The sequence below is a fragment of the Cyprinodon tularosa genome, unplaced genomic scaffold (assembly GCF_016077235.1).
Source record: "Cyprinodon tularosa strain WSP-4 unplaced genomic scaffold, ASM1607723v1 ctg409, whole genome shotgun sequence".
In the NCBI taxonomy this organism is placed as follows: Eukaryota; Metazoa; Chordata; class Actinopteri; order Cyprinodontiformes; family Cyprinodontidae; genus Cyprinodon; species Cyprinodon tularosa.
Window position 1 is genome coordinate 148,079 of NW_024039129.1, and position 22,095 is coordinate 170,173.

Below are 22,095 nucleotides of genomic sequence, written 5' to 3' on the forward strand. Positions count from 1 at the left end.
CATTCACCTTAGCTGCATCGAGGACACGGTTTTATGTGTCAGCTTATTTGGCTTTGTCAATGCTCTGATTTGGACGCCATATGGATGAACCCTTTCGGATAGATTGAAGCCTGAAGAACAATAGCTGCCGTCATAGCTTGAATATTTGAGTGGGAGGAGATTTAATCACTGGCTTGTAAATGGAGGATGCAGATGAAACGGATTCAATAATTAACGAAAAGTCAAATAAATCTGAATTTTGGTATATTTGGAAAAAAAATTTTTTGGTATATTGTTCAGGGAAATCATTTGGTATTAAATGAAGCCATTGTCTGAGGAAGTTTTTTTCTAAATGCAGTGCTTATCTTTTATATATTTGTATCCTTCACTTCTATTTGTCCTCTTTGTACAAATCTATTTGTTGCATTTCTAAAGAATCTGTCAGACATACTTTGAAGATGGATTAAAATCATTATAGCTTTCCAAAAAAAACTAGGAACATTCTTGAAAATTCAATTTATTACATGTTTATATGATTAGAAACAGAAAAGAAAGTTTGCATAGGAAATTGAATGTTTTGTTTTTGGTAGTTTGTGCAATCAAAAGGAGAATTAACATTTCAGTTTTCTTTAAAAGCTGTAGTTGAAACAATACAGATAAAAGGATCAGAGATGTTATGTATGTGCTGAGCATTCAAAATATTCTGGAAAATAACAATATGTTACATTCTTTACAATAGAATACATGTAGTAAAGAAATATAATTTTCAATGATTGGAAATCTACCGTTATGACACAATCTTTGTAATACTGGGACAAACAGAGTACTATGTTATAATGCTGATAAAAGAGTAATATTTACTGTTTCATTTGGAAAAATTATAGCTCACTCCATTTTTTTTTGCACACTTCAGAAGGAAAACAAACCATTAAATGTTCAATTTACTTAAATATCTATATTCAATAGAAATACCAGCAATGTCCAAATTGATATTAGTTAGGAAAAAGCTATTAAAAAGCAGTTATATTTTCAAAAAATGTTTAGCAGCCATAAAGGGTTGGATTATTGGTGATTGATCATTATAAAAATATTTAAATCAGGAACACATTTTACAGCACAATATGGAGAAATTTATTTGGCAAACATTTCTTTGTTCTAAACCCAAAACAGAAATCACACAGTGGGCATTTTCTTTAGATATTACCAAGTAGTGTGATTCATCTGACTAGAATAGCTATTAATATCAGTTAACCTTCACTCTGGTGCTGAGGTTTCCAAAATCGCTGCCAACTCAAGGGCTGGACTGTTTTATATAACAAAGGCTGAATGGCTTAAAAAGGGCAAACTTTAATTTACTTCTTTCTCTGATTTTTATTGGCACAATAGAGTTGTTTTAGTAAAATTTACTTAAATAGATTTTTTTTTTTACAGAAACAGAACAAATTAAGCATCCCTAAAAAAAGGAACAAGAAAAAAAACTACCCACAATTTCACCTTAGCTCCAAATTTTGTTGGAGCTAAGATGAATATTTTGTTAGTAACATTATGACAATAATTTTTTCCAATCAGCAACTAATTTCTCGGCGCATCGTTCTCCACTAATATCTTCTGTGTATCCTCCAACATTAATTTATCCAATACAAGTGTTTGCACTGTTTAAAATCACATTCACCCCAACAAAATTATTCACAGCAGAAAAAAAGGCTTTATGCTCTTACTGTATCCTTTAAGCATAAAACATTTTGAATATCAAGGATAACTAGAACAGATTGGCCGATACAGCTTTTTAAGACAGACACCGATTATTATGCCATCACTCTAACCAGTCCCCAGGATGTGTCTTTTTTTAACGCAAATTTTGCTTTATCTGTAAAAACACACAATGATAGCATAATTTTCAATTTAAACAAAAATTAACATTGATTAACAAATTAAGGAAAACTTTTACTGTCAATTTATATACACAGAGTGCACACAAAAAAATTGTTTTGTACAGCTCTCATGACATTTTAATTTTCTTAAAGTGCAGCAGAGTTCAAATGTAAACATTGTGGAAAAAAAAAAAACATGGTGCAAAAAAAACGCATTGATATGGTCAGTTTAATGCAGAGTCTGTGACATGATTTGGTTTTTCAACATTCAGCTGTCTGATGGCGTTGGGGAAGAAGCTGTTTCGGAATCTGCTGGAAAGTGCATTGAATGCTGGGAAGCCTCTTCCCAGAGGGCAGCAGGGAGAACAGTCCAGGGTGGGGGTCATCGATAATGTTACAGTGGGATGAAATGGCTTTTATGGAGGGAAAAGGAACCCTGATGATCCTCTCTGCTGTTCTCAGTGAAAGAAGTGGGTCAGGAAGCATGCATGTATTGGCAGATGTTGATGCAGGAAGAAAATGCAATCATCTGCTGTTAATGTATCAGCCTGTCTATATTAATTAGCACTGATGTGAAGAAGTACACTGTATTTCTCAGTTGCAGTAGGAAAATTTACAGTTGTACCCAGCACTGTTTAATAATACGTCCTGGTTCGGCTCTGCAACCACGTACAAAGAGGTACACTGTGCTTCCTGTTGAAGCCTGGTAAAATCAGAGCATCTCTGTGCAAGCTTGACAGTTCATTTCATCACACCCAGGTCTTTTTGAAACATGCTGCTTTATGTTGCTGCAGTAGGATGTCTTCAGAAATCTCCATCAGTTCAAACTTGTTATCAGTGTAAAATCCCAGAGTGCACCTGTGCTCGCTCCCGGCTGTCAGATCTCAGAGCTCTTGCCGTGTTCTTCAGACATCTGTCTGTGTTGTTAGGCTGGGAAAGGCCTGTATCTGCTCCCAGGAGGGCTGTGAATGTCAGTGAAGGTTTTCACATTTAGAGGAATCATGCATTGTACAGTAGGACAGGACGACGAAGCGATGTAAATGCATGTGTTTGATCTATGGTTGATGTGTCTTTGGAGGTTTGTGGCACAAAATGTTATGTAGAGAGGTTTTCATTGCATCTTAGCCAGTCTGTGTTTTTATCATTTTTGTTCCAGTCCCTTTATGTTTTTAGTGAGATGTGAATATAGTTAAGCAGCAGGTGAATATGTTGCAAAACAAGGATGCTTGGCTGTATATTAAATCCTTTGTTTAATCTAAAAAAAAAAAAAAAATTGAAAGGCATTTTTAAAATATGATATAAAATGTCGTCTTTTTTCTTCAGATGCCTTTTGTTAAAAAAAAAAATATATATATATATATATATATATATATATATATATATATATATGTATATATATATATATATATATATATATATATATATATATATATATATATATATATATATATATCAGTTTTTTATATTATATCACTGTTACTGTGTTACTGACTGGATCAGCACCATTCGTCGGATATCTAGTATTGGATCGGTGCATATCTATCTTAAAACCAACTGCTTTCATCCTAAATATTAATTTTACAAACTGATTATCTCTCTCTCACTTTTAAAGGGGATGACTTTCTTCCACAAAATTGAAAATTGCAAGTCAGCCACACACTTTCGGTCTAAAGTGCATCCTGTGGACCCCCAGTGGTCCTTCACATGGCTTTAGGGGTTTCCTGTAAAGTGCAGATTAGTGCGGCCTTATTGAACTTTAAAAATATCTCTGAACCTCAGGGGTACAGCCAGTTAGTACTTTAAAGTATACATTACTGAAAAAACACTTCTGTCCTCTTCTCCTGTCTGTCCTCCACCCAGGCATCATGTCCACTATGTAATCCCTTATGACGGGGACCACTCCTTGGTGGACTCTTCAGAGAACTACTTTGTGAGTGACAGTGTGACCAAGCAGGAGATGGACTTGATGCTGGGCCTGCTGTTGGGCTTCTGCATCAGCTGGCTGCTGTTGTGGCTCGATGGAGTCCTGCACTGTGCCGTCAGGGCCTGGAGGGCAAGCCGGTACTACGGTAAGATGGAGGAGGTCTACTTTCAAATGGATTCAGCTGCGAAAAAAAAAAGGAACATTATAGATGTGGAGAAGAATAGATTTAATCTGTCTTAAGCTAAATGAGATGTTAAGCAACTGTTTGTGTTGTTATTCTATCTGTTAATGCTATCTGTCATCGTCCAACCTTGCACAATTTGTAGCATCAGTATATATATATATATATATATATAGTTTTAGCAGCACCATCAGAGTAAATTTGCAATTATTAAATATAAAACACATGGAATTACAAAAATACCCAAGAAATGATTATATTTGTGTAATTTACTAATTATGTTCATTATTTTATGCATTTTCAACGCAGAAATTTACTTTGTGTTTTACTGTATGAATAAAAAGGTAAAGTGTGCATCTTCTGCTCTAACCTGTGGCGCTGAGTGAGTCACATGGGCACAGCTAACTTTTGCAGGAAGTTGAAAAAATAGCAATTTAAATTTCCCAGATTTTCCAGTGAACCAGTTAAATCTAAAACCAATTAAAAAAGCCTTCAGAACTGTAGACTCTGGTTGCTAATAGGGTGGTTAAGTCCCTGAAAAAAAGGGACACCTCAGGTGCATGCTAGCTGACCTGAATGCCTTTCCCTGATAGCACCCCTTTGTGTGTAAAATGATTTTTTAAACTATTAGACTCAAATCTGCTTTGAATTAGATGCATATTTGCAGTGTGCTTTATATTCATTATCGCAAACTTTTTCCACCCAGTTATTTGTTTTTTGCCCAATTTCTCCCTGCTTAAACTACATTTTATAGGTTTAATTAAATGGAAAAGTTGTCACATTTGATGTCCCATAAACAGAAAAGGGCACAGGAAAAGCATAATGACGAAACAGAGCAAGCAAGGAAGACAAATCTAATCAATGGGTAAAAAAGTCAGACGTCCAAATTATTTTTGGCCTCCTGTTAAAATGCAGAATGTGCCACAGTTCTGGAGATTAATTTTAAATATCAATTGGGCAAGTTTATGATTTCTAATAGCAGAACTTTCCCACATCATCTCTGATGGTGATGGAAGATTATGTGACTCCCAATGATGCCTTTTGGTTAAAATCTCTCACAGCAAGCAGGCTGTCATGGATTAGGAAACCAGTTTCTTAACTGACAGTCTGACTGATTGTTAGGAAGTTTGGAAAATACTTTTGTTAAAATCATACTGTTGTCAATAGTAAAGTACCAAGAGTCCATGTTGTCATTATATAACCAGGATATATTTTTCCTGTGATTTGTATTACACAGTAGGGCTGCAACTAACGATTATTTTGCAAATCGATTAATCGGAAAGCAAAAGACTCTTTTAAGAAGACTTTTTGCGAAATTAAACCAGGTGAAACTACAGCTTTTCCACTTAGCATAAAGACAGACCAAAAAAATATTGAAATTTTTATTTTTACAATTTTTATATAGTTACTAAAACGGTATTTTGCTCTGTAAGCTAGAGGCATGTTTTAGCGTCTCTACACTCCAGTTTAGGAATAATCAATTACTAAATTAGTTGACGATTATTTCCTTAATTTATTAATAATGACTTATTCGATTAGTTGTTTCAGCCCTAATACACAGACAAAATAAAAATAAAAAAAAACTTTAAAAGGAAAAAATTTTAGAGGACTCTTAAAATATATGAAGAAAAGAAAAAAAATATATACAGAGTGCAGCTTGTGCTCCTGCAATAATGTAATGATCCTTAATCGTTTTCTTGATTAAAGTGGGACAAACAGCGCATACCCAGTTTGGTTGGGTGTGACTGGTAAGATGCCTCTGGTCCTTTTCTGGACTCATGCAGCATAAACCAAGTCCATACCTGGTAGGTGGCGTCCCACAAACTCCTTGCTCTGAGTTCACCACCATAACACCTCCCTTGTGTCTTGCAGCTCCCATACCGCACTGTCCCACTGAGACATACGTTGCTGTTCTCAGTCTAGGAGAGATCAGAGAAAATCTTAATTTTCTGTCTTCTTTGATCTCCTGTAGTCCACTTTGGTCTTACTAGTGCTCAGGATGAGTTTGTTTTTAGAGCACTACTATGTCCTCTCTGTTGCTGCCCTCATCATTGTTAGATATGATACAAACCAAAACGGTGCTGCCCTCTAGCTTCAAAACAATGCTTGTTGTGGATAGCAGAGCAGTCGTGGCTTAATTAAAGGAAGAGGACAGAGCTGAGATTGCAGCCCTGAACCGTGGCAGTGTTGAGAATCTGGGGCAGATGTCTCTATTCTCACCACCTTAGGCCAGCGGTTAGGAAGTCTGATCCAGGAGTAAAGCATTTCTGATAAACCCAGGTAAATCACCAGGGCCAGCATAGGAAGAACGACAAATCAAGGCTAAGCATCGTAGGATAAATGTTAGAATACTATCAGCTTTATGATTAGGAAGAGATCTGTTTAAGCTAGCCCAAGTTCATCCCACTTAAGTTGGTGGTGCCTCCTCTGTCTCTTAGTCCACACAATGATGTTCAGTCTCTGCCAACAGCTGGGATTTTGGTGAAATAAAGTCCAGCTTTGGGAGTCCATCAATATATAATAAAACAATAAAGAGCCAAGAGGAGTTACTTGTGCCGCCATCTTGGAAACCTTGTTAGTAGGGCACTGTGTTAAAGTTTGATTCTTTGAAAGGAGACATGACATTCTTTTAAATCCAAACAGGAAATCAGTTGTGGTCTGCATAAAGTGGAAATGAAATGCTTTGGTCTTTCTTTCTCATTGTTACTCATCAGGTCCCCTTTTTACCTTTGCTTTGAGGTTCAGCTGAGAGGAACTCATTTTAAAGAGAGGAACTGTCTTTTAATGGGAATCAGTTCTTTATTCTGTTCTGCCTCTGTTGTCGTCTGATAGCAGAGATACAATTATCTAGAAGTGCAGAAACTGGCCGACAGTGCCATGAAAACTTCATGATGTTGTTAAGGAGTTTTGAAACAGTTGCTGTGATGATAAACCACAAAAAAACAATAAAAAAAAGTTACCTTAATCTGATACTATGCTAATCACTTACTCAATCTGCACTATTCAAGATTCACTTACTTCCTCATACATTGGAGCAAAGCTCAAAGTTGCTAAAACAGCAGGATACAAGTCTATTTTATGTCTGACTTCCTAAAAATCAAAATTGAATTTATTAAAATTTGTGTTAACAGAGCAAAGATAGAAGTGGCCGTTTATGAAAATGAAAAAATTCCTTTATTGAGATGTGCGTTCCCCTGTCTTGACCATTTTGAAGAGTTGCTAAGAGAACATTATATTTCTAACTACTGATTTACAGAAAATGATTAAAGTTTATGCTGAGGCTGAAACATTTAAAGTGCAAACCTCAAAGATGTATGAGGATTATGTCAACGGAACATAGAACAGAAGAAAAAGAGTCATGTTTTGACCTACCTGCTGACTAGATGAGGAAAAAAGCCCTATGATCATCTCCTGCTTCTTTTTTTAGCTTCTTTTTTTAAGCCTCTCACGTCTGGGTGGCATTGCAGACCCCCTCTGGCTGAACGTTTGTTTAAAAAAAAAAGAGTTTTTTACCTTTTTGTCAGTGCTGTAGCATTCTTAGTTCATAAAATGACAAACCCCACACCCTTATACTATTTTCAAGTTTACATTAGTAACAGAAATATTAGTTACTGGGCAATAAAGATTTTATTGTATTCTATTAGGACTAATCAACTTAAAGATTCGCTAATAGACCAAAAAACATATAAAATCAGTTGATATACACTTGGTGTACGTCCTGATAGTGTATAGATAGTCCTTTTTGAGCCTAAATAGAATCCCAGCACAGGGTGAAATTAGCTGACATAAAAAGATGTATGCGCCATCTGCTGGCAGTACCACAGAACTGCCATACAACCAGAGGGTCACAACAGGCAAAGCTACTTAATAGAACCAAAACAAGCAGTAAAGTGACAGGTTGATGTCATCAAAGACCAACAGATATTAATAAAAAAAAAACCTTTTACAACTCTAAGCTCTAGTGAATCCTTAAGGCCAATTTTGCTTCTGACGCATAGCCTCTGCAACCATCAAATATGTCTCTGTGCGCGACCACGCCCCCCTCGCAAAGGTTTTGCAACCGTCATTGTGACTCTCAAAAAAATTCTGACTCTGTGTCCGACGGTCACAACATGGTGCCGCCCCGAAAATATTCAGGAAGTTTGGTTATAATTGTGATAAGTCATTGTTTGCGTTGTTTGGTGAATTTACTTGACAGATTTGGCCTTTGGAAAGTAGATACAATAAAAGATAGCCTAATCAGGTCTTACAGACGCAGGAAGCAATGACTGACGTTGAGGCTCATCACGCTGTTAGCAGAATCATCACTGGAAATCGTGTGGCACGGTAGCGAAGCTTGTATTTTTGTGAATGTCTGAAATTTCATGATTACTGTAAGGAGATGACGTGGTCTGCTCATGCGCTCTTTGCCATCTGAGAACTGAGCCAGAACTGAACCGCGCCGAGCCCTACTGATGAACTAGTACCAGTTTAGCGTGGCTCTGTGTCTGGCACAGTCCGGTTCAGTTTTGCTTCCATTTACACTCAACTGCTATCTCAGTTACTGTGCTCGGACCGATAGCTGCACGGTTTCAAAAAGGTAGTGTAAATGGGGCTATAGTGTTCTCAACTTCACTGGGTTTTGCTCACTGGCTGAGCCATTACTTCCCTGTTTACCCCCTGTGCAAATGTGCAGTATTGTGTCTGTTTTGTTATTGTAAATACTCAGGAAGGGCTTTATTTAATAACAGATTAAGCAGAAACCCAGGATTAAACACAACACACAAAACTAACACATAATACGTCAGTAAGATGTGTTAATCTTTCAGAAAAACTTTGTATGTAACCATAGTGAGCTATTGGACATTCAATTGAACATTGTCATATAATGTGACTATGTCCCTTTGGGGAATAATTTATAAATAAAATTAGATTAAACTTTCTTGGTTTTAGCTGGTTATTCTGGATAAAAAAATGAAGTAATTATCTTCTATTTAAATATTTCAGATGGACTTTTTGAACAGGTCAATAAATGCAGCAAATTCTGTTTCTATTTGTGGAAACCTTTCAGTGCATTTGTTTGGTGCAGTAAAAATTTAATTACTTATCTTTACCAGGATCCTATTAAGTGTTAGTCAAGCTGGCATATTCTTTAACTACAATATTAAAACAGGTATACTGGTGCAAAATATACAGACTAAACCGAGCTTTGATTTACACACCTATTTGATTGAGATTGAATCCCAGAATTCTTCTGCAGTCTTGGGGGGTATGAACCACTCGCCATGACAGTAAACATGCCCTATGGGTCCTTACTTAGTTCAGAATTTTATACTGTTTTTTTGTTGTTTCTTTTCCGATGTGCAGTTTATATTCTTATTTCTAGGACTAATCAAAGTAGGAAAAATCCAGATGTTGTATCTAACACAAACAATCAGTTTTTATTTGTGTATTTTTTTCTATGTGCTTTAAACCCCCTGGAAGCAAATATATATGTGGTATCTCTTCTTAAATGAATCTCTGAACTAAAAGCGACAATCCGCACTCTGTTTGCCTGTGAAGTTTATTACCCACTAACAAGCTCAGGAAGCCTTTTTAAAAACCAGGCGGGCGATCTATGAGGCGGCTAGTATGATGCAGGATCAATACCAGTCAATTAAAGTAATCTGTCAAGAGGCAGTATCTTTTCCACATGAATTCAGCCGAGACAAGCCACATGAAAAATGTCTTAATCATCTGAAATAGTTACACTGCTGTTAGCAAATGTCCTTCCTTGTCATATTGCTAACGCTGCAACTCACAAACCATACATCAGGGTTTGTTGCTCACCAGAGATCCGGTTCTACAGGAACTTTCTTGGCTCAACTGAGCTGTAAAAACATGGCTTGTATAAAAAGTAAACATGATCATGCATGCATTGTTTTTTAAAGAATGTGTTTTATGTGATTTAATAATAGAAAACATCAGAACTGCTTATACAATCTTGACTCTATTTATGATAAAAACCAGAGAGGTTTATCTTCCAGGATCCTGGTTAGATATCTTCAAATAAGTAAAAACCTTTAGGTGGATGTGATGCTGCATGGAGTGGAAGTGTCTGCTCCTCATATTGTTCCTTTAAGGAACTCAAATATTACTTTAAAATATTTGCTTAGTTTTTAACTGATTCTAAAATGTCTGTCCAGCTGACTGTGTTACCTTTGGGAATTTAATTTAATAAACCTGAAGAAATAAGCATTTAAAAATTTTTTTATTTATTTATTTTTTGCTACATTGGTGAAAAATAAGGCTGTTTGAGAATGAATTCAGCCTGAGTAGTTTCATTTCCCGGAAATCCTGCTTAGCACTGTCATACTTCCATTAGTTACAGTAGTGGGGCTCATATCGATTTTAGCTACAGATTTCCGCTTCAAGCCAGGTTTGCGTCAAAACGATTGAGATGTTTCACTCTCACCATCTGATGCTCCTTTCTGAATGCCTCATTTCCGGACTCTGTGTTTCAAAATCCAACTTGTGCTGATAGTTGCTTCTTAATTTCCTGCTTTTCCCCTGCACGCTCTCTGGGAAATATATCTGTCATTTATCATTTCATCTCTCCCCCTGACAAATAAAGGATACGTGCCGTAAAGAAAAAAAAAAGGAGATGAATGTAATGAGACAGAACATGTGGTGTACAGCTCATCGCCGCCGTATGTATTCTGCAGCATGAGCTGTTGTCTGGTAGACTCAAGAGAGGAAATAAAAGGCTAATCAGTCATTAAACATAATAATCTCTGTTACATCAACCAATGAACACACACAAGACTGATCTGTGTCTGTCGCTCTCTTCTAAAAGGGCTTTAGCATCTTGTGTTACTGTGGATAAAGGTCTGATTTCTCTCATGAATGAACCCTTTGGTATTAATTCAAACTGTCCAGCCAGATTTAAAAACAGAACCTGGGAGATACTGTTGTCTCCCTTTCTCTGTAAATCACTGTTTTTCGGGACATGCCTGCCTTGTGGCGTTGGCCTAGATCTATAGTTTTAAGAATAAAGTAGGTGATACGTGACCTGGAAACTGGGAGCTCCTCAGGCAGGATGAGGAAATCATCAGATTAACAGTTCATGCTTTGAGGCATTGTGCTGCAAATGAAATTTGGCTTTGAAGAAACCTTTCACAAGTGTAATACTTTTAGTTGGTTTTGATCTATATTTTTTCAGAGTTCATGAAATTCTTTATAAGTTTTCCTTTTTATTTGTATTCTGTAGGAATAATGTTTGTGTCTGCTTAAATCTAAAATACAATTAATTCACAGTTAGTATCGTTTCTTTTAACTGAATCCAAAAATACATTGTTTAATTTTAAACTAGCATTTAGCTCTAAGTTGAGTATTTCAAGTTATTTGTAATAATAATAGTAGTAGTAATAAGAATAATAATTATTCTTATTGTATTAATATATAATTATAACAGCTAAAAAGCCCTTTTCTGACAATTACTCATTTTAATCAATTGAAGATCAAAAACCTTGTGTTAGAAGTTTTTCCTCCTTACTGCTATGATTGTAAGATTGTCTGTAGATCTTTAGTCCTCCTAGCTTTCTCTGTCTTATTTAAGCATGCGACATATTAAGCCAAAGACATGATGCTTTATGGGTGAACATTCAGCCAAAGTGGAAAAAAACACATGAAAAACAGGAAGGATGTACACACATCACAATGGTTTAGAAGTAGAGATTCTGTCATCATATTTTTTTGGCTTATAACTGATCTTTTAAATACTTTACTGGCGGAAAGCTTTTAAATTTTTGTTCTATTATTGTTGCAAGCCAAGAAGACATTTTGTAAATTGACTTTGGAGTCTAGAAATTAAACTTGAAAAAAGTTTTAATCAAAAAAACGTTTTGAGTGTAACTTTGCTGTTTTTTGAGATCTCTTTATTTTAATTTTTTATTATTTATTTGTAATTTTTTTATGTATTTTATTTTTTAGATTGTATTTTAAAATAATTCTTCAGATTGTATATTTTCATATTTTTTTATTTTCTTTTACAGGTTTTATATTTTAGATTTTTTTTATATCTGTTTTTCATATTGAGTTTTACAAACTGCCCTATTTCTCAATTGCGTTTCACAGCTCGTATTCTCCTTACTTAGCCTAATTCAAGCCTAATTCAAAACACTTGCTCTTGACATGTACATTGACCAATACAATATTTTTGCTAATATCCATGCTAATAGAAATACTTTTTGCTCCTCTCTCCACCGGTAAGCCCGGCCCCAGTAGTGAAGAGAATGGCACTAACACTGTTTGCACGTCCCTGCAGAGAGTCCGCCAAATTAAGTGCCATCCCAAACCACACAGTAGGTGGGGCGAGTGGATCATTCAGCCCTTAAATACTGAGTGTGCGTAGCCCAATCCCAAAGTAGCCCCTAAACACCAATTTTGAGCACTAACCCTCTTTTTGGGCATCCCTGAGGAGGGTACGCCACATTAAGGACCGTCCCAAACCATATAGTGGGTAGAGCGAGTGGACCGTGCATCAGTGCAGACTCACTGGAATTTGGCAGCAGGTGTAACAGCAGCCTGCTGGTGGAGGAAACACCTGTATTTAAATGTAAGTTCCACCGGTTTGCTGCATCTTTCTCACAATGGCAGAAAATCACAAGTTAAAAAAAATTAAAAAGACGTCCATTAATTCCTAAAGGGGAGGACCTCTTTGTAATAGCCCACAATAGACTGCACACATTTACTTTTAGAAAAGGGTCAAAATGAGATGTTATGTTAACCTGCGTCATAGAGCTGCAGCCACACTCATGCAGCGTCACTGTGTTGCCATAGGAACGACTGCTTTCCTTATCCTTTCCCCCTAACCACTAACCCCTAAAGTACCCAGTGTCACTCCCAATGAAGTCACACTTGCAGCTGTATAAGGCGCCTTGATTGAAGGTCGTGGTGGTGGGGGATGGGGTATAAACGAGAAAGGGACGGCCTCTTCCCTCCAAGGGAAAAGGAAACCAGTCGTTGCTATGGAGACACAGTGATGCCCCATGTGCGTGGCTGTAGGGTGAAATAACATTAAACATTTGCGCCTTTTGTAAAACAAATGTATACGGTCAAATAAAACTATTTCAAAGAGGACCTTCCCCTTTGGAATGAGTTAGTTTTTTTTCATATTCCTAACTTGTAATTTCTCTTAGTGTGACAAATAGTCAGCAAACCAGCGGAACTTAAATTTGGATGCACGTGTTTCCTCGGCCATTAGGTCCCAGTTACACCCACTGCCAAATTCCAGTAAGCCTGCACTATTGCAAAATCGCTTTTTAAGGGCCGAATGGTCAACTCACCCTACCCACTAGCTTTGGGACTGTCTATAACATGGCAGGCCAGACCCTGGGGTTGAAAGCGCAAAAGTGCTTAGAGTTAGTGTTTAGTGGCCAGTTTAGGATTTGATCCAGCCAATGTGATCTGCAAAACTTCAATTTGCAAAACAAAAATTTTGAAAAAGTTAATTTTTATATTTATTTTATTTACATTTAAATAATGTAGGCCACTAGTGGCGGCCTAGTGGTCAGCATAGGGCTTTGAATCCTGAGGTTGTGAGTTTGATCCCCCACTACCACTCTGGGTGCCTGAGCAAAACCCTTAACCCCACACTGCTCGCCGGGCGCCGCACACTGGCAGCCGACTGCTCCCCGAGGGGATGGGTTAAATGTAGAAAATTCATATTGTTGCTCTATACTTGTGACAGTGGAATGACAATAAAGTTGAATTCTATTCTATTTAGTATTTGAGCCGATTAGATTTCACTAAGAACCTCATTCAAATAGTTTTTTTTTCTAACCATCCTATCATGGATACTAATCATTCATATTGGGAGCAGAGGTGGTGTCACTGTAAAATAAAGTTTCATTACTTTTGAAGCTTAAAAGACTTAAAGCTTAATTTTTTTGTACTGGGAAGGAAAGCCCCTTGCTTTCCGAGTCTATGTATGTGTTTGTTGGTGCGTGTTGCTGTGACTTTAGTGCTATAAGGTCAGACACTTTTAGCCTCCCTGAGATGAGGAGAGAAGATGAGAGTGAAGGAATAGAAGAGAGTGTGTGAGGAGGAAGGATGAAGATGATGTCAAATCTCCACCACCATACACACATAAACACACACCTACACACACGCTTTCTCGTATGTGGTGCTATAAATAGAACAGGAGAGCAGCTGGAATTACAAGTGAGGAACACACACACATATACACAGTGCATTGAAATGCACAATGATTTCCATTTTTTTTTTCCATCTCAAACTCCTCCCTCTTTGCTCATTTATTGAATCTACTCCTGGGCCATTTCCCTAACAATGCCTCCTGCTGCAACATTTTTCCCCCCTTATCGCCAGTTTGCCGTTAATATCTGATGCCAGATGCTCTTTTGGAGAGACACATGGGAATGGAAACGACTCGAAAAAGGAGAGAATATGATGACTCGGCTCTTGGCATTAACGTCCCCCACCTCCGTGCTCTAAAGCAGCAGAACAATTGCATCTTTGCTCTGCCTTTCCTTTCTTGCATTATTATTCCTCCGGACTTCATCCTTTTATTGAAATGAGAAAAACCTGCCTATGTTGCCCCCTTTCCTTTGGATACCCTTCAGAGCAGTCCTTGTGGACAGCACACCATTCACAGCTATAAATAACTTCCCTCTCCTCTCTCTCTTTGTCTCTCTGTCTTTTCCTCCTCACCCCTTCTCTTGCTGGCAACACCCCTACCACCCCACCCCTCTCTTGCACATCCTCAGGCACAGCCATTTTTTACCAGACTTGCTGTCTGGGGCTCTCCGTCGTCTCTACAGAACTCCCTTTGCCTCACCGGCTCCAGTTTATAACCTGACAAGCATGAATCTATGCTCTGCCTCCTCACCCGCCCTATATTGCACCCCCCACAAACACTACATAGTTTGATGGTTAATGGATCAGAAAGGGGGAGATATCTTCGCTTTAGTTTGAAAAGGGCTGCTTATATTATAAAAAGTGATGGGAAAGGTCAAGGCCAGTTGGCAATTTATTTGATATTGGCAGTCTTTTTATCCCTCTGTCTTTTTGCTCTACAAAACAGTGTCTCTTACTCTCTGGGTGCAGCAAAAGCTTAGAACTTACCGTTTTATTTACATCTAATAATGAAGTGAGAAAAAAGATGAACTCCTGAGCGTGGCACATGGCGAGGATAGAGCCCTCAACATGTCTACAGAGGCTTCAGTCCTGGATGTAGTCTTCCTTGGTTCTTGACCCAGAGACCTTTGCTGCTTATCATCCCTCCCTCTCTCTCTGAGAGATTAGAGATCAACTTTACAGTCCCTACTGTCAGGAAGTACCTAACCATCCTATGGAAAAAGCAAATTTCAGTTGCTCGTATATCAGTCATCTCAAGGCACTTTACAATTCAACCAGATCACACAGTCAAATTGATTCAGATTTTTCTATCTAAGAAAAACCAGTTTATTGCATCGACTCATTGACTCAAATGCAATCCCTCACACCAAGCATGCTTGTAGCGACAGTGGAGAGGAAAAACTCCCTTTTAACAGGAGGAAACCGCCAGTAGAACCAGGCTCAGTGTGAGCGACCATCTGCCGAGGCCGACTGGGGATGTATATAGGATGTATACAAGCAGATATATACATATAGGTTATGAAGTATGTATAAATAACACTTCATAACGTATATGTATTAAATAACCATGAGATATGAAAACAGATTTTGATAAAAATTGTAATCTTGACTCAGATCAGAGAAGTTGCTTAGGGTTACAGAAAGCAGCTGCTTACCAGCCGGGCTCACTTCACGGGAAGTAGCCCTGACAAACAGGTAGAGAAGCATTTTATACCTCAGTCTGCCACCTCATCACATCGTTACATCATACACGTTTGCAGATGAGTAGAAATCCATGGCTCCAGCCTTATCAAAATATTACACTTTGTGCTTAGCTGAAGGACACCGCTCTCATTCCATTCCCAAATCCCTGCCATGTACAGAATGAAGATTATAACTGTGGATCCGGACAGAGGAACTGTCTTAATTAGATGAACTACTTGGGAAAACATCAGTTCTTACATGCAACAGGCAGCTAATATTAAAGTGTAATAAACTTCACAAATCATCAATGATAATTATCCTAACAATCCCCCTTGAAAATGTCACCTTTAAACAAACTATTAATGTCTATTCATGACCAGAATATAAAAAAAGAAGAACAGTTTAAGTTTAAGTTGACTAAAACTTTAAACAGAGTCAAGACCACACCACCCAAGACCGATGAGTACCAAGACAATGCCAAGACCTTTAGAGGCCAAGACCAAGACTATATAAGTTCTGGGTCTTGGCTTCTAAAGGTTATATTCTTGTCTTGGTCTTAGCTTCTAAAGGTCCTGGCCTTGTCTCGATACATTTTGGACTTATTGTGGTCTTGGCTACAACCCTACAATCACGATCTAGATATCAGAACCATAGGAGAGAGTAGGCTGGTCAGTAATCTCAGAATTATGCAGGACATCTGTCTTGAACTTCTCACTTGAAGCAGGAATTCCCCTTTGATCTGGTGAGGGAAACCCACACTTATCCAGTCCAGAATCTTGGCCATTGTTTTTCCTAAATTTAAAAGAAAATCTCCTCCTTTGCTGCTTGCCATTACCTAAAGCTGACTCAGTAACTTAAGATAAACCAGTTTAAACCTCAGGTGTATGATGTCCAAAAGCTGTCCTCCCTTTATCCTTCCTGTTATCGTCTGTTGTGTCTCTTTCTCCTTGTCTAACCAGAGTGAAAAGTATGACATGTTGGGACATGTCTTTAACATGTCTTCCATTTTAATGGACCTTATTCCTCAGAGTTATGGCTGGTCTCTTATTAATAGTCTATGAGTGTTGGTCGAGGCAGTAGACCATTCAGATTGTCTTAACATGACATGTTCTGAATTGGCACCTTGTAAATAAACAGAAATTAATTGAAAATAATTGTTGGCGCTTTATGGTCACATTTGAAGTATTTTTCTTTTCCAGGCAGTCAACAGAAAAGTCCTTTTCTATCACAGATTTCTTACATCCCTGTGTAACTTTTTGATGTGTAGCTAAATGATTGGCTCAGACTCTTTTCATAAGTGATCAAAGAAGGGATTACCTTTTCACACAACAAACAAATATAGATGATGGTGTTTGAAGACATGTTTTAGCTTCTTCTCTTTATTGTAAAGGCTGCAAAAGCCAAAACGATGATCAAAACCATCACTCGTAAGGAGATGCAAAATATAACTCTGCGATTCTGGGGTAAAAACAAGTTATTTCATGAATTGATGCTTATTAATGTGTTTTCTGGTCTCCTCCCTTCAGATACTCCATCCTGGTCATGGTTGCCCCAGTTCTGCAACCTCAGAGACCTCCGTCGCCGAGCCCAGCTCAGACAGCTGGAGGACTCCAGCGGTAACATGGTCCACATCAAGCAGAAGCTCTACCACAACGGCCACCCAAGCCCTCGACACCTCTGACTCTAAAAATCGATTTAAAAACGAAAGGAAATGAGAATTAAAACTTAGACTTTCCCCCCTTAAACCACCTTGTACCTTCTAAAACACCTTCACTCGTTCCCCCGGCCAAACGTTGCCTCAGAGGCCTGTAAAACTGCCCTCCCTCTGTTCATAGCGTGGCCCTCTTTCAGCCTCTGAACAGGACTTTCTTTTGATCCTAAACCTGTCTCAGCACTTAAAAAAAATTCCCGGAATGAGATTTTTCTTTCTTCCCACTAAAAAAACCTTGTCTTAAGTCTGTGTCCACCACTGTGGGAGGAAGAAAACAATTTTAAGAGTGTTTTTTCTGTATAGAGACATTTTCTGTGTTCATTGTTAAACTTGGCATGCTCTTTTAGAACAGGGTAAAAATGTATGGGGGGTGAGATGGGGTATTTTTTTTCCTTCTTTCAGGTTGGACTTTATTGTTGTAGGGTGGGGCGAATGCAACAGGTGGGTGGGTGGGTTTTTTGTGACGGTTAGACTGCTGCTTCTGTAAATAGGTAAAAATAAGGGGATTTAACAGACAGGGGTGTGTCCGGTTGGGAGATTTTTGTGTGAGTCGCTTCTTGGTAGAAAAACTGAACAAAGTCAGTTTGAGTAAAACTTAGATGAAAAAAGATAAAGGAAAGGGAGGCTGTGTGAAAACGGGATGTGAAAAAATTTGATTTCTGCTAAAAACACTGATTAATTAGCTTTGTTACCTAGTGAAATAACTGAATGTATTAATTTTTCCTGTAAATAATATGAGAGGGAGGAGGGGGTGTGTGGCTGCGGTCAGATTTCCCTCTGCTAAATTCTCATTCATTCAGTTGACACTCGTTAAGACATAAACGCCAAACATAAATGAAAACTCAGTCAACTTATACACGGATCTGCAAAAGTATTCTCACCTCTTAAGTTTTTTACACCTTTTATTACATTACAACAAACTTTAATGTAATTTGCTGGGATTTTATGTGATATACCAACACAATTGTGAAGTAGAAAGAAAGATTACCCATGGTTTGCAAAGGTTTTTTTTTTATTCTTTCTCTGTAAAATCTGTCAAAATTCTTGTGACAGAGGAATGACCTGCAGTAAGAACAAAGGACGGGTACTTAGCTTTCATCTGGTTTAATATTTTTTATTATCAGCTTTGCAAATATGGGGACTGAATTTTTTATGAGACCATCTATGAATATCGCTTTTTCATTTTCCAATTGAATATAGGTCTAGGGTTTGACTAGGTCCCTTTGACACATGAATGTGCTTCCATTTTATGTCAAAGTTTTGATAATATGTTTTAGAGCAGTCCTGCAACTTTTAGAGAATTTTTTGCAGTAACACACCTGTGTCAAACAACCAGATCATTAGCAGAGAGCGTAACTGCATACTGAGCTGATTCAGCCATTTGATTCAGGTGTGTTGGACAAGGGATCATCTAAAAGTCTGCGAGGACTAACGTTGAACACCCAATTTAAGGGGAGGGGCATACTGGTCCCTCAGTTATGCATGTAGAGATCTCCTGTTTTATTGTGCTTAATCACACAAACACAAAAACATCCCAGTAAAATCATTAAAGTTTACAATTGCAACATTATAAAGTGTTGTAAAGTTCAAGTTAATCCTATAGCAAAAACATATACTATTAGTTTTTTATGGGGTCATGTTTTCAAATTGAGTTTTCTTTATCCAATCGAGTCACTCACCAGGAACAACCAGCCTATCAGCAGAGGGAACCCTCGCCCAGTCGCCCCCTCCTTGCTGCCCTCCCCCTCTCTGTCCAGACATTGCTGTTGTGAGGATGAAATGTCTGTTTTATTAAAAGTGCCATTGAAGCACAACAGTGACCCCTGATGTTTGATTGTGTTATTCCAGCTGTATGACTTAGACAACCTTTATTGTCGTTTTGTATACAGGTGCTGGTCATAAAATTAGAATATCATGAAAAAGTAGATTGATTTCAGTAATTCCATTTAAAAAGTGAAACTTGTATATTATATTCATACATTACATACAAACTCATATATTTCAGATGTTTATTTTGTTTAATTTTGATGATTACAAATGACAACAAATGAAAATCTCAAATTCATCATATCAGAAAATTAGAATATTGTGAAAAGGTTCAAAATTGATGGCCCCTGGTGCCACACTCTAATCAGCTAATTAACTCAAACCACCTGCAAAAGCCTTTAAATGGTCTTTCAGTCTAGTTCTATAGGCTACACAATCATGGGGAAGACTGCTGACTTGACAGTTGTCCAAAAGACGACCATCAACACCTTGCACAAGGAGGGCAAGACACAAAAGGTCATCGCTAAAGAGGCTGGCTGTTCACAGAGCTCAGTGTCCAAGCACATTAATAGAGAGGCGAAGGGAAGGAAAAGATGTGGTCGAAAAAAGTGTACAAGCAAGAGAGATAACCGCACCCTGGAGAGGATTGTGAAACAAAACCCATTCAAAAATGTGGGGGAGATTCACAAAGAGTGGACTGCAGCTGGAGTGAGTGCTTCAAGAACCACCACACACAGACGTATGAAAGACATGGGTTTCTGCTGTCGCATTCCTTGTGTCAAGCCACTCTTGAACCACAGACAGCGTCAGAAGCGTCTTGCCTGGGCTAAAGAGAAACAGGACTGGACTGCTGGTGAGTGGTCCAAAGTCATGTTCTCTGATGAAAGTAAATTTTGCATTTCCTTTGGAAATCAAGGTCCCAGAGTCTGGAGGAAAAGAAGAGAGGCACTTCATCCACGTTGCTTGAAGTCCAGTGTAAAGTTTCCACAGTCAGTGATGGTTTGGGGTGCCATGTCATCTGCTGGTGTTGGTCCATTGTGTTTTCTGAGGTCCAGGGTCAACGCAGCCACATACCAGGAAGTTTTAGAGCACTTCATGCTTCCTGCAGCTGACCAACTTTTTGGAGATGCAGATTTCATTTTCCAACAGGACTTGGCACCTGCACACAGTGCCAAAGCTACCAGTACCTGGTTGAAGGACCATGGTATCCCTGTTCTTAATTGGCCAGCAAACTCTCCTGACCTTAACCCCATAGAAAATCTATGGGGTATTGTGAAGAAGAAGATGCAATACACCAGACCCAACAATTCAGAAGAGCTAAAAGCCACTATTAGAGCAACCTGGGCTATCATAACACCTGAGCAGTGCCACAGACTGATCGACTCCATGCCACGCCGCATTGCTGCAGTAATACAGGCCAAAGGAGGCCCAACTAAATACTGAGTGCTGTACATGCTCATACTTTTCATGTTCATACTTTTCAGTTGGCCAACATTTCTATAAATCCTTTGTTTTTATTGGTCTTCAGTAATATTCTAATTTTCTGATATGATGAATTTGAGATTTTCATTTGTTGTCATTTGTAATCATCAAAATTAAACAAAATAAACATCTGAAATATATGAGTTTGTATGTAATGTATGAATATAATATACAAGTTTCACTTTTTAAATGGAATTACTGAAATCAATCTACTTTTTCATGATATTCTAATTTTATGACCAGCACCTGTACACGGAGTCTATACAAAACGAAATTTCGTTTTGTATAGCTCTCATAACATTTCCAATTCCTTAAAGTGCAGCAGTGATCACATGTCAATAATGTGGGAGAAAAAAACATGGTGCAAAAAAAGAAAAAAAAAAAAAAGCATTCATATGAAAATTCAGAGCATTAAATATTTATGGTGCAAATATGCAGAATTTTGGACTGGAATTAACAGTTTGATGTGGAGTCAGTTTCATTATTAAGAGTTTTCACAACATTCAGCAGTCTGATGGTGGTGGGAAAGAAGCTGTTTCGGAATCTGCAGGGCCTGCAGCAGAATCATGTGAAGGACTTACAACCTGTAAGGGGTGTACTCTGCTTCCTGCAATGCAACCCTGCATATATAAGATTTAAACACTGGACAGATAAGTGGAAAACAAGATGTTTTTGACAGTTTTTAAAAAATTTCACGACTAAAGAACATAGAAGAAAATTTAGTTACTGATGAGTTTTTTTGGATCCTACAAAACTAGAAAAAAATGTCAAATCTAAAATTCCAGTTATTAGGCTTTAATCTGACATTTTTTTAAAAATCTGCTGTCTTTACACCCTTTTCTCTTTTCTCTCATCTATTTTTCATCTAAGTCTTAAGTTCGCTCTAATTTTCTCTCTTGTATTCCTCTCATTCTCTTGCTCTCCTTTGCCCTATGTCACTGCTTCTATAAAACGTACTTCTTTGAACTTATTAACCACCATGAACTAGGCTATGAACTTAACCAGCATGCTGATTTTGGACGAAGTGAAAGAACTGTCTCTTTTCAAATGTCATGTTTCATCATCATCTGGTTCTGCTGGAGGTTTCTTCCTGTTAAAAGGGAGTTTTTCCTCTCTACTGTCACTACAAGCATGCTTAGTGTGAGGAATTGCATTCGAATCAATGAGTTGATGCAATCAACTGGTTTTTCTTAGATAGAAAACTTTGAATAAATTTGACCGAATGGTCTTGTGAACTGTAAAGTGCCTTGAGATTACATGTGTGTGAATTGGCGCTATAAAAAAAAAGTGAATTTAATTGAATTTCAACACGTGGAGCTACAGGCAGCTTCATGTGTTGGCAGGGGTGAATAAGGTACCTAAAAAATAACTAAGAAAAAGC

General features: G+C 37.8%; 1 protein-coding gene across 2 annotated transcripts in view; it reads left to right on the plus strand.

Annotated features, from left to right (window-relative positions):
* Positions 1–19,285, plus strand: part of tmem240a (transmembrane protein 240a) — a 29,878-nt gene extending 10,593 nt beyond the window's left edge. For both annotated transcript variants that reach the window (XM_038298522.1, XM_038298521.1), the window contains exons 3-4: positions 3,711–3,919; positions 17,281–19,285. In XM_038298522.1, the coding sequence (XP_038154450.1) occupies positions 3,711–3,919; positions 17,281–17,435 (364 nt within the window). In that variant the 3' untranslated portion in view covers positions 17,436–19,285. The remainder of the gene's footprint in view (positions 1–3,710; positions 3,920–17,280) is intronic.
* Positions 19,286–22,095: the final 2,810 nt, after the last annotated feature.